The sequence below is a fragment of the Theobroma cacao genome, chromosome 10 (assembly GCF_000208745.1).
Source record: "Theobroma cacao cultivar B97-61/B2 chromosome 10, Criollo_cocoa_genome_V2, whole genome shotgun sequence".
Lineage (NCBI taxonomy): Eukaryota > Viridiplantae > Streptophyta > Magnoliopsida > Malvales > Malvaceae > Theobroma > Theobroma cacao.
The window spans coordinates 6,432,764-6,445,757 of NC_030859.1; the positions used below are offsets into that span (position 1 = coordinate 6,432,764).

General features: G+C 33.0%; 1 protein-coding gene across 3 annotated transcripts; it reads left to right on the plus strand.

Annotated features, from left to right (window-relative positions):
• Nucleotides 2,942–12,611, plus strand: LOC18586614 (protein PIN-LIKES 3). Of its 3 annotated transcripts, none has more exons than XM_018129495.1 (10): nucleotides 2,942–4,041; nucleotides 4,347–4,426; nucleotides 4,538–4,662; nucleotides 4,771–4,892; nucleotides 5,117–5,335; nucleotides 6,388–6,480; nucleotides 6,581–6,681; nucleotides 6,773–6,825; nucleotides 6,954–7,135; nucleotides 12,258–12,611. In XM_018129495.1, the coding sequence occupies exons 1-10, from the start codon at nucleotides 3,907–3,909 to the stop codon at nucleotides 12,261–12,263; spliced, it is 1,116 nt and encodes a 371-aa protein (XP_017984984.1). In that variant the 5' UTR covers nucleotides 2,942–3,906; the 3' UTR covers nucleotides 12,264–12,611. The 3 variants fall into 3 exon arrangements, with proteins under 3 accessions (XP_017984984.1, XP_017984983.1, XP_017984982.1); XM_018129493.1 differs by having other exon boundaries at nucleotides 2,951–4,041; nucleotides 6,954–7,139; XM_018129494.1 differs by lacking the exon at nucleotides 6,388–6,480 and having other exon boundaries at nucleotides 2,949–4,041; nucleotides 6,954–7,139.

Consider the following 12,994-nt stretch of genomic DNA (forward strand, 5'->3'; position numbering starts at 1 on the left):
TCACTTTCATAATACTTTCATTAACAACGAACAAAAAGCTTGTTCGTTGCCTTTAACACCGTTTGATTTGACTTTTCCCTATTTTTTTAATTTGATCAGCTTTTAGTTTGTGTGTTCTTGTTGTCTTTCGATTTTAGGGAGGTTTATAGAGATTTTGAAGAGGGTATTTGGGCAAAAAAAGAGTTGCAAGTGACTATAGGGAATAGAGGTGGCAGCTGCGAGGAGGTAATCTTGGCTTTTCAAAGATTTTCTTTGATCTTTTTCACTTTTTTTGTTGTTTATTATTTTTATTATTTAATTTTAATTGATCTTTCTTGGGTGTTGTTATTAACTTCATTTAATTAAGGGAGTTTGGGCTTAAGAAGTTCAAGAAAGGTTTATTTAGTGGTGGTTCAATACGCATTACACTTAAAGGCCCATAAGACCTAACCTCAAAATTAAACTTCCATTCTAAAAGGTCCAATCACTTAAAATAATATCTAATTTGGCCCCATTCTAAATAAATAAGAATAAAAATAAAATAAAATAAAAAGTAATAACTTAAATTATCTTGGACAAAATGAAGTATCTGCGTTAAGACGACCAAAAAGCGAAAAGAAAAAAGAAAGAAAGAAAAAGCAAAACCTAAAAGAAATTTACAAAAAAAAAAACAATAATCAACTGAAATCTAAAAAAAAAAGAAAAAGCATTTGAAGCAGCAGAAATAAAGCAAGAAAATCATAGAAAAAGAGGAAAACAAAACAAAAGAGTAAATGAGACAAAAAAGCAAGAAAAAAAAACTTAGAAACCCAAACAAAAAAAGAATAAATGAGACAAAAAAGTAGAAAAAAAATCCAGCTAGAAACCCAAACTAAAAAAGAGTAAATGAGACAAAGAAGTAGAAAAAAATCCAGAAAACCAAATCGGAAAAAAAACCTGCAAAAAAGAAAAACAACCCTAAAATCTGAAAAAAAAACTATCAGTTGAAGAAACAAAGATAAGGTAAGAGAAAAGAGCAAGAAATTTGAAGAAGAAGAGTGTAGAGAGAATGAAAAGAGCAAATGAAACAAAGCAAGTAAGAGAGAAATTTCTTCAAGAAAGATGGAAAAATGGAAAAATCAAAGTGAAATAAAAAGATAAAAAAAAACACCATGAAAATACTAAAGTAAAATGAATAAAGGAGAGAGAGAAAGAATAACAGAGAACTCTAATTAATTATAGGTCACAATTACCAAAAAACCCTACACTTATACGTTAGAAAGATAAAAAATAAAAACTCTCTATTTTCTACAAAATACTATGTGCATCTTAAAATTAGCCCATTACAAAGATAAAAAAAATCATATGTTTTCACAGAATATCACCTGCACCCCAAAATTCAAGTCAAAATCAATCTTGTTGACTTGGTGCTCTAATTTCACTCAATTGTCCCCTCCTCGGGACAACATTTAATTATAGTAGATTCTTAACATTATTCCTAAACACATTATTGATATATGGTATTTTATAAATATTTGTATAGTTTGTTTCTTACAAATATTTTTTTATAAAAGAATTAAATTTATTACGACATTAATTATATGAATATTTTAAGTCTTATTGACCTATCAATTGCTCAAGTATTACATATTCTTAAATTTAGGTATAATTCAAAAAAGTGACTGTTCATATTTTTGAAAGATTTCCCATGGAATTTTGGATAGAATATGATGCTTTTTTGATGGAATTTGTTAGTATTTTTGATGGAATCCGCAGGCCTAATTGATGGAACTCGTAAAAAATTCTGAAATAATTGTAAGAAATTCGATTAGCTATTTCATCGGTATTTTTTCAACAAAAATTTTGAGATTTTTATTTTTGATGGAAATTCATAATTTTTGACGAAATTAGTTTACTGAAAATTGTTTTGTTGACTAATTTTTTTAGGAATTTTTCCTATGAAAATTAGTTAACAAAATAAATATATATGAAACATTATTTTTTTTCTATTAAATTTTGTGGGAAAATGGGTTTTTTTTTTTTTAGTGTTTCTTATAAAAAAGCCAGGTCAAATTAGGCTATAGCTTGCTAAACTAATCATCAAAGGACAAAGAAAAGGGATAAGTAGAGGAATGTAAAGCACTATGAATTTCTTCAAGACTAGCACCTATCTAATTGAAGTAAAAGAGTAAATTTCTTAATCAGGTGCCATGATTCAAGTTCAATATCCCAATCCAATCCTGAAATGTGCTTTAAAGAGAACGAAACATTGTACCGAGCAGCGAGAGCTTGAATTGTCTTCCAATTCAAATCATATCTTGAAAAAAGGGATCTTAAGTGAAATTTTAAGCAAAATTTATAAAATACAAGAGAGTTACCTTCGCTTTTGCGTAATAAAAGATTGATTTAATCGTGTTTTTATGGTCAGATGATATCAGACATATTTGCTGTAGACACGTTGAAATTTGCCCACAACTCTATTTTTGTACGACTATCTATATTACTTGCCATTCAATGGCAACAACAACTAGTCTAAAGAGTCTCTAAAGCGACTGCTTTTATGGTAGTTCAAGCAGATTTAGACATATTTTATTTTCTTTGTAGTAATATTGGATTAATTGCCTGTCTCGATCTTAGTCGTCCTACTTTTGTGGCTTCATTTCTTGTCGTTTCCAGGTTTCTTTTGACTTGGAAGATTTTTACTTGATTGTATAACAATCATGGTAGCATGCTTAAAAGCATGTATGAAATAAACTGGCAAATGGAAACTGGATTTGAACTCGTCTAATAAAAAATATAACCTAACACACCTAAGCCAATTAAATGTAGTAAATAGACCACATCTGTAGCAAAGGGTCTCTCTTCTTCTGATGACTGCCTGAATTATTGTCTAGTTATGTTTTTAGTTTGTTCTTTTCCTCTTCTATAGCAGGACCTTAACTACAAGTCAACCATCAAATTTATAAGTGTATCACATTTTTTTTCCGTGTATCCTTCTTCAAATGAGACGCATATGTCACCTACTGGGGATATCTTCAATGAGTTAACACCATAAAAAACTATTGAAAGAGGTTCAGAGATTTTTTGGCTCCTAAACTCTGGAAATCAAGTTTAGCTTGAGTTTTTCCAGAATCAAAGTAGCCAGCAGGTGTGTACACTCTCTCAAGCTGCTGCATGCATGTCAACTTACAGGCCAATCTTTTGCTTTTCTCGCAGGCTGCATTTCATCCTTGGTATTGTTTTACAGTTTAGATTCTTCACAGTAAAAGCAAATAAGAGTAAGAATGATAGAATCTGCTATTGTCATTTAGTCCTGGATATGAATAGGTGCATTTTAATAAGTTTTTCAGCAATCAAAGACAATTTTAATTGGCTCAAACCTTCCTGTTTTTCAAACTTTGAGTTTGTCATCTACTATATGTGATTAGGGAGAATTTAATTGTGTTTTCTTCCAAGAAACAGGCAGCTTCATCAGTTTCTCATTCCAATCTTAAGAATACTGGTACTGGTGAAAGAAAAAATAGTAAGTTGCAGTACTATATTTGGATAGACCTTTTGTGAGGAATGCATAAATTGGATACTAGAGAATAGTCATTTTGAAGTTCCATTTTCTTTTTCCCCATATGCATGTAACTCTTTGTTAGGTGGGCACGTGAACGTCTCAATTCACTTAGAGCAAGTTCTTATCTGAAATTTTAGAAAGCCTGTCTTTTCAATGTCCTCTTTCCCTTTCCTGTTGTTGGACTTTTTTAGTTACTAGGCATAAGCCGTGATTTCTCTTCAAAATCAGCATGGTTTTCAAACATAATCAAACTTCCTAAATACAGTAGTATTGTTGGAACCTTTTTCCTTCATCTATTTATTTTGGCTCAGAAAGGCTTCTTAAAATCTTTCTTGCTGCTAGAAGTTTTGAGATTTTTCCTAAAAGATTTAAAACAAAGTTTGGCAATGGGATTTCTGGATATGTTTGTTGTGGCACTGATGCCAGTTCTAAAAGTATTACTGGTAACTGCTGTGGGCTTGCTTCTTGCCATGGAAAAAATAGATCTCTTGGGGCCAGAGGCAAGGAACTACTTGAACAAAGTAAGTTAATACATTTCTGAATCCCCTTTTACTACTTTGCATATTATGATGTTGGAAAAACATTTATATAAGTAGTGAGCTGATTACCAACATCTTTTACCACTACTTTTTTTGGCGTGATTCAATAGCATTAGCTGTCAATTCAAACTTTGGTTCTTCAGTCTGATCTGTGGGTTCTTATTTTAATACAATTCTGACTTTCCTAAATTGTTCATGCTTTTAAACTTTTATGCAATCATGCTTCATTCCAAGAGGACTTATACAAGTTAAGATACTTTTACAACTTCTCTTCTTCTGATGTACAGATTGTATTCTATGTGTTAAGTCCTTCTCTTTTGGTCAGCAACTTGGCCGACACTATAACTTACAACAGTGTGGTTACTTTGTCAGTTTCCCTTCCACTCTTTATTCTGTTTCAGCTGCTTGCTTGGTTCGTTTTCGCATCTCTGGCTAAATCTTATGCTAATCGTTGGTTCTGTTTCTTATTTCTTTATAGGTGGTTCATGCCATTGAATATTCTCCTAACATTCATTATTGGCTCAGCTCTTGGTTTGGTTCTCATAAAAATCACTAAAACCCCTGAACACCTTCGAGGAATTGTCATTGGTTGTTGTTCTGCAGGTTCTTTTCTTCTCAGAATTTTCCCTATTTTTAATTTTTCCCTGCATTAGAAGAAAGGGTTCCTTTTGTTTTCATCTTTCTTGTGCTGCTGCTGTTGTCAATGCGCAGGAAACTTGGGAAACTTGCTTCTCATTCTTGTTCCAGCCGTATGTGAGCAGTCAAATAGTCCATTTGGAGATTCATCTACTTGCTCTACAAATGCTGTGGCTTATGCTTCACTATCTATGGCAGTATGATCTCTGATTCTAATCTTTTAGAATTTCAAAGCTGGCTTTCTAGCAATTCTTCCAAATGTGGATTACTAAGTTGTTTTTTTTTTATAAGAGATTACTAAGTTGTTCACCCTTTTCCCCGAATCAGCCTTAGGAATGGCGTGACATTCATTTAAAATATGTTTTGACTTAGCTTATCAGTAAAATCTTACATCTTGTTTTGTTGAACTTTGCATCTGCAGGTAGCCGCCTTCTATACTTGGTCATATTCGTATGCTGTGGTGAGTGCTTATGCTATCAAGAGCCCGGAACACAAGTCTACCCATTCTTCTGAAGAGGCCCCTGATCCATCTTCAGACAGTTGCACGGAAGCACTACTACCGTCGAGTTATAGCCAAATTTCTGAAGAAAGCTCAGTGCAAGTTGAATTGCCTCTCACCAACTCTGGGGAAAGAACAAAGGTTTACCCTGTCTTTATTTTCGTATTAAGCTGCTATCTTTAGTCACGGATTGGTTTTCCATATCTAGCTGAATCATTCGTGAGGCTAGGATAGTTGCTGCCAATACTGATTGGACCCTGATCTTAAGTTTAAACATTCAATATATCAAAGCTTGGGTCAAAATAGCAATGCTGTTATTCTGTAGTGACTATATGTTATAGGTGCTAGTAAAACCCTGTTTCATTGCCGTATATGCAAGTTTTGCTGAGAGTTTAATCTCCTTGTAGGATGAGATATCACTCATCAGCTTTTATTTAATTGGCTATGACTGCCATTGAGCCGTAGGTGTTGGATTCATTTTATTTTATTTTTTCTTTTCTATTCGTACTGAGATGACAGAGTGAGTCCCCTTTTGTAGGGTGTTCATGTGTCAGTTTTGTTACTTACTGAGAATTAAAGATCACCATGTTTGGTGTCACATAAAATTAAAATGAAATAACCATGCTTTAAAAGTTAAAAAGATTTTGAAAGAGTAAAAACTTACTATGTAATTTTTTTTATATGTGAGAGAAAGTAAGTTTTTTTTTAAAATATTTATTTACAAGTTAAAAGATTAAAATTGTTTGTAATTGATTTTTATAGATCACTACACCTCAATGGATAAAAGTTGCTCATCCTTTTGGATGAAAATAAGATCACCCTTCAAGACAATGATCTAATCACTCTCGATAATCCAAGTTTATTGTCATGTAAAATCACTAAGTTTCACCAAATACTGCGATTTAATCACTAAATATATGTCACCTTTTGATTTGGAATTATTACCCCTTTCCAATTTTTTGTTTTATTATTGTTTTTAATGTTATAGAATGCTGTAGTGATATTCAGGTTTAGACCTGTCAGCATCTATGAGGAATCCTGTTTTTGCTTTCAGGAAACCTTTTGTTAATCTCCATAAAGTAATACATTAAGGCATATTGCTGACCAAAGCATATTGATCAGTGATGCTACTAAATGCATGCAGTTACCTTTTCTGTCGTCCCTCCAATGACAATGTTATCAACTTCTTATAGATGTCATTTTGGAAGAAGATTGTTCAGTGTGTAAAGAGCATTATGAGCAAGATCGACCTGAAGATGGTGTTCGCACCATCAACTATTGCAGCGGTATGCACCATGTCGGTGAAATCTACTGCATGTGTATCCCTGCACATGAATGTCTCATCACTAATTTAACTATCCATTCTTTATCCCATTTTCCCTTCAGATTATTGGGTTTATCTTCGGGATAGTCTCTCCAATCCGAAAAGTACTAATTGATGATAGTGCCCCTCTTCATGTAATTTACACTTCTGCAGCTTTCATAGGGTAATCTCCTATTCCACATCCCTTTTCTATTCTAACGCATGGAACTTCAGATATCTTTTGTACTAAAAAAGTAATTGTATCTGACTAACAGGGAGGCAGCCATTCCCTGTATGACCTTGATAATGGGGGCAAACCTTCTCAAAGGTTGGTTCCTGTTCTCTTTTTTAATAATGCTTGCTTTTACCATTTAGTTGTTGGGACTGCCTTCAGATTAGTAAAAGGAAAAACATTTTCATTTTAGCAGAGATTTAGTTACAAGCTTGTTCTTGCAGGTCTAAAAAGATCAGAAGTGAATCTGTTAGTCATTATAGGGGTGGTAGCAGTGCGGAACATTTTCTTGCCTCTCTTGGGGATTGGTGTTACTAAAGCTGCATATCATTTTGGAATGGCTGGATCAGATTCCTTGTATCAATTTGTTCTTATGCTTCAATACGCTGTTCCTCCTGCATTCAACGTAGGTATGATTAGCCTCTATCATATTCTTTATATGCATACATACTATCAAAGGCAGAGTTAGGATTTTAAATTTGAAGGGGCAAAAATAAAAAATTTAATATTGAAGGAGATAAAATTATAAAATTTTTTAAAAATAAGGGTGAAATTATAAATATTTAAAACAAAAACAAAGAAAAATATTATAAATATTTGGAACTTTGGGGGGTGGGGGCCCCTATTAAGCCCTGGTTCGTCCGCCTTTGCATACTATGTATCTGTGTATGTATTAGGTATATTTCAAATTTCAGAGTTTCCACGAACATAGAATTTTTATCCAATCTTGAACACCTTTAACGACTCTTGACTAAAATCCTGGTTTGAACAACTTTGCATTATAGTCTACATTTTTTTTTAAAAAAATTAAGCATCATTTCAATTCATTGCAAAAAGGGTAATCCCCGTATACAGATTTCAGGAAGGCCCAGAGCTAAGGAGAGCAACTCTGTTCTTTCAATTATTATCCTGGCTATACAAAAATTGCCAGTCGCTTCAACCCTTCCTGTTCTATGCAAAAACAAAAAATGTAACCCACAACCCATAACATCCTGTATACCTACATGAGACCTTCATAACCAGAACATTCCATAAAGCAAAATCGGTAAGAATGGGAACCAAAAGCAGAAACTCTGTTTCCTAGTCTTACCAAGTTCAATAAACCCTATGCCCCGCACACAAAAATCTTCAAAATTTATGGACGAATTGAAGCCAAGTTTTGTGAGGATATCATGGCACAACATGTCGCCCCCTCCCATCTGTTCAACAGAAACAGCACACAACTAACACAACAGACTCAGGGGGAATAATCCCCACAGTCACCAACGATCACACCTACCTTATGGATACACCCTGTAGCAGGTCATTAGCTCTTTTGTCATGAAAATTGTAGAATAATCTCAAAAGAGTTGTTCAAGATCTTATCAAATCAATAGAATAAAGAAAGAAAGAAATCAAGCACACTCATAAGAATACAAGAATTTACGTGATTCGATATTTTGATGGCCTATGTCCACGGGCATAGTAACAGAGAACGATCCACTAAGAGAAAAATCAAGAGATTGCAAGAATAGTTTTAAACTCACAACCCTTATCCCACGTACACCCAAATCATTCTCTTTAAATCTAAATGGTCACTATTCTTTAACCCCATAAGATTCTTTTATAAAGCCAAATACAATAATCTTATTCTAATACAATTAGGATATGTTATCTTAATCTAGCTAGATTGAAAGACTATCTAAATATGGTATACAAGTTTAATTAATATTAAAATATCCTAGTCTAACTACAATTTAAGACTATTTTAATGAATCTCCACCTTAGGCTTGAATTAGCCACCTTACGAACCATTCTCTGCCGACACCACTAATGCTCTAAAGGGCCTCAAGCACTACGAACACCGATCAAGTCCAAGCAAGGCTTGAACTTTATCCCAGACATTGTCTTAGTCAACATATTTACTAGATTTTCAGCTGTAGTTATTTGCTTCACTACAATCTCACATCCAAAAATAATCTCTCGAATAAAGTTGCACATGACTTGCATGTGTTTGATTTTCTCATGAAACATTTGATTTTTTGTCAAGTGTATGGAACTTTGACTATCACAAAACACAAGTATATGCTTGTCCAAAACCAAGATCACTAACTAAGCCTTAAAGCCATAAAGCCTTTTTCACTGCCTCGGTCACAACCATATATTTAGCTTTAGTTGTAGACAAAGCAACTATTGACTAAAAAACTGCTTTCCGACTGATTGCAAACCTTGAAAAAGTGAACACATACCCCGTTTGAGATCTTCTACTATTTAGATCACCAGGAAAATATGAATTGGAGAAGCCAACCGCATTACAACTAGTTTTTGCACCTCCTTCACATATTAAGCCAACATTTATAGTACCTTTAAGTGGTTTCACAAGCTTCCATGTTTGATCCCAATGTAAAGACTCAATCTACTTAGAAGACTCGGCACATGTAATTGCCTCATGATAAAAGTAAGGCTTATCAATCTCTACTTCCACAAATAAAATATAAGAATGAAAATCACTATTGACACAAGTAACAAAATCATCATACTTTTTAGGTACTTTTGAATTCCTTGTAATAATGCCTCATTGTTGTATATGAGATACCAATTCTTGTACCTTTTGTGATTCATTTTGGATTTCACTACCATCTTGCATTGTCTTCGGAGCATTGATTTCAAGCTCCACCTATTTGCCAACTTCTTGGTTTGATGTGATTATAATTCTAAACTTTATCCCACGAAGTAATGCAAACTCGTCAAAGGTAACATCCCAACTCACCATAAACTTGGGGGACTTACGATCTGTACACCGCAATCAATAGCCTGTTACCCTATATGCATAGCCTAGCAATATGCACTATGTCGTTCTTAACTCAAGTTTACCATCACTTATATGAGCATAAACAGGACAACCAAATATTTTTAATATAGAGTAATCAACTGACTTACTAGACCAAATTTCCTCGGGAGTCTTAAATTCAATTGTAGTTGATGGAGGCTGATTTATCAAGTAGCAAGCCATATTGATAGCTTTTGTTCAAAATTCTATGGATAGCCCAACATTAGAGAGCATGCATCTTACTATTTCCATAAGTGTTTTTTTCATTTGCACTGCAACACCATTTTGGTGTGGTGTTTTGATGATAGCACGATGTCTAACGATTCCCTCATTCTTGCAAAACAAACCGAACTCACTTTTGAAAAATTTCAAACCATTGTTTATTTGAAAGCTCTCAATCCTTTTCTCAATATGCTTCTCTATCAATGCAAAAAAGTGTCAATACTTCACTTTTAGTCTTCAGAAAATATGTCCACACCTTTCTTAGAAAAACATTAATAAAGGTTTATATGTGTAATGATTCACCTTTTAATGCCACTAGAGAAGGACCCCTCAAATATGAATGGATGTAGCCTACTGTACTCGTAGTTCGATGAGTTGTAGTGCTAAATTTCACTCTGTATTGTTTGTCATAGATGCAATGCTCACAAAAATCTAGCTTCCCAGTTTTTTGACTATGTAGTAAACCACGTTTACTCAGTTTTGTTATCCCTCTCTCACTTACATGACCCATTCTCATACGTCATAAACATGTAACATCATCATTAGGATCATTAGATGAGACTACGAAAACAGTTCCAATGATCCTGTTTCCCACTAGACGATAAAGGTTACCAGATAACTTAATCTTCATGATAGTTAAAGCTCCTTTAGATACCTTTAAGACACCATCTTCACCACCTCATTTGTAGCCCCTCTTATTTAACAAACTCAAGGATATCAAATTCTTTAGGGTAAAATACCCCCGCCTCCTTAAGTTTTAATCGAAATTCCAAGTGAGTCCATTAATTTTCAAAATGAAAACTTCAATCCAAAAATAAATCTTTCGCTAGACACATAAGCCCAACTGTTAGTCAACTGTTAGTGTTTTCATCAGTTTGATGATGTGACAATATTAAAAAGATAATTTTACCGTTTATTAATTTTAAAAATTATTATTATATAATTTATCAGTTTTTATTAATTTTTAAAAAAGGCTCAGGATTGGGCTCCCCAAGGGAGCACCGATCTGATGTTCTCCAGGGGAGTGCTGGGTGGTTGGTCGGTGCAAGAGACGGTGCCAACTAATTTGACAGAAAAAAATAATGAAAAAAAGAGAAAGGGTATTTTAGATATTTCATATTTAACATTAATGTCGTTTAGTCATTTGGGGCAAAGTGTCTATTTTGAAAACTAATGCATCTCTGTGTAATTTTGATCAAAACTTAGGGAGTGAGGGTATTTCACCCAATCTTTTTTTATGTCAGGGACATGTCTCACCTCAAGTGTCCTTACCATATAATCAAACATCTTGATTCAAATGGTGCCAATCCCAACAATTGAGAGAGATAAATCATCTCGTAATTGTATAGTGCCCATATCAACAGATTGATAAGTTGAAAACCAATCATGCTTAAGACATATGTGGAAGCAATTGGTGGAATCTAAGATCCATGTATACCTCAGGTTACCGTTGGTAATTGCAAGAACATTATTAGCTTATTCAAAAGTATCAAAGTCATTTTTAACCACATTTGCAGTACTCTCAAGCTTGTTAATCTTTTCATTATCTCTAAATTTGATTCAATCTTATTGGAAGTGCCCTTTCTTACCATAATTCCAACAAGTCTTCCCTTTTACTCTAGATTTACCTTTTTTATCTAAGCCTTTTTCTGTATTTTTTCTTTATTCACAATCAGGCTTTTTGGTTGATTTTCATTATGGATACCACCAATTTTCTTCTTCAATTCCTTGGAATTTAAATATGCCTTTACATCCTCAAGAGTGAGTATCTATCGACCATATAACATAGTATCCATAAAGTTTTCATATGATGGAGGCAAATAACATAGAAGAATTAAGGTTAGGTCTTCATCCTCAATTTTAACAGTGATATCCTTTAAATCAAGAATAATTTTGTTATATTCATCAATGTGGGTATTAACAGACTTAACTTCAAACATATTGAGAGTATACAATCATTGCTTTATATAAAGTCGATTCGTCAGGGATTTGGTCATATAAATACTGTCAAGTTCAAGCCACACTGCAACAGCAGATTCTTCATCCGTAACTTCTCTTAGCACCTTATCAGACAAAGTTAGGAGAACAACATTATGTGCTTTCAACATAAGGTCATCTTTCTCACCATCAGATAGATTTGAAGGAAGATCGTTTTTTCCCTCCAATGCCTTCAATGGTCCTTGTTACACTAGCGATGCACGCATCTTAACACAACATAGGTTGAAATCTTTTTTTCCATTAAAATTTTTAATCTCATACTTGGATGTTTTAAATAGTGACATAAAATATATCAGTAAACTCACTAACATTATAGTCTACAATTGCCTTGTATTGAACTTAAATTAAAAAGACTTTTTTTTGAAACTAATTAAGTTGATATGTTTACAAAATGGAAATTTTGAATTCGGGTTGTTGGATCTAGGAAAGAGAGTGTTCTTGATTAATTGCTTTTAATGATCCTAATGCAATTTCTTTGTTGCTCTAATGAGCTTTGCAGGTGTAATGACACAACTATTTCAACGTGGTCAGGGTGAAACTTCTATTATTATGCTATGGACTTATGCTGTAGCTTCAATCTCCTTGACACTTTGGTCAACATTGTTCATGTCGCTTGTAGCATGATTTATAATTCAAATTCCATTACTCCAGCTTTTGCCACCATAACACCACAAGTATGTAACTTGATTATAGGCACATTGGTTAAGTTTGCTTTGCTTCAATTTCATGATTTTTGAAAGCTGTGCTTGAAGCTTTTTGTAGCTTTTTGTTTGATGTAAATCTTTCTATTTCATGTAAGAGATTTGTAACTGATGAAATATTGGTACTAATTTCACATTTATTTAATTTTCAATAGCATGAAAATCTTTAGGATAGAACTCATCTATATACAATAAATCTCTATAAATTAATACTTGATAAATTAATAACCTCGATTAAATAATATTTTTTATCAGTCTTGACTTAAGACCAACGTGGTAAATTAATAATTCACTAAATTTATAAGATAATACATTTAAAAAAAAACACATAAGTCTCACTTGATATATAAATTAATAATCTCATTATACATCAAAATTATATATATATATATATATATATTATATATTATATATTATATAGTATAATATGAATCAATTATGAAGCCTTTGTAAAATATGAGTACAGTGTTACTTATTTCTTCTTGAAATTGATGTCTCCTTGGACTTCATCTTTAAATTTTCTTAGTGCATTAAA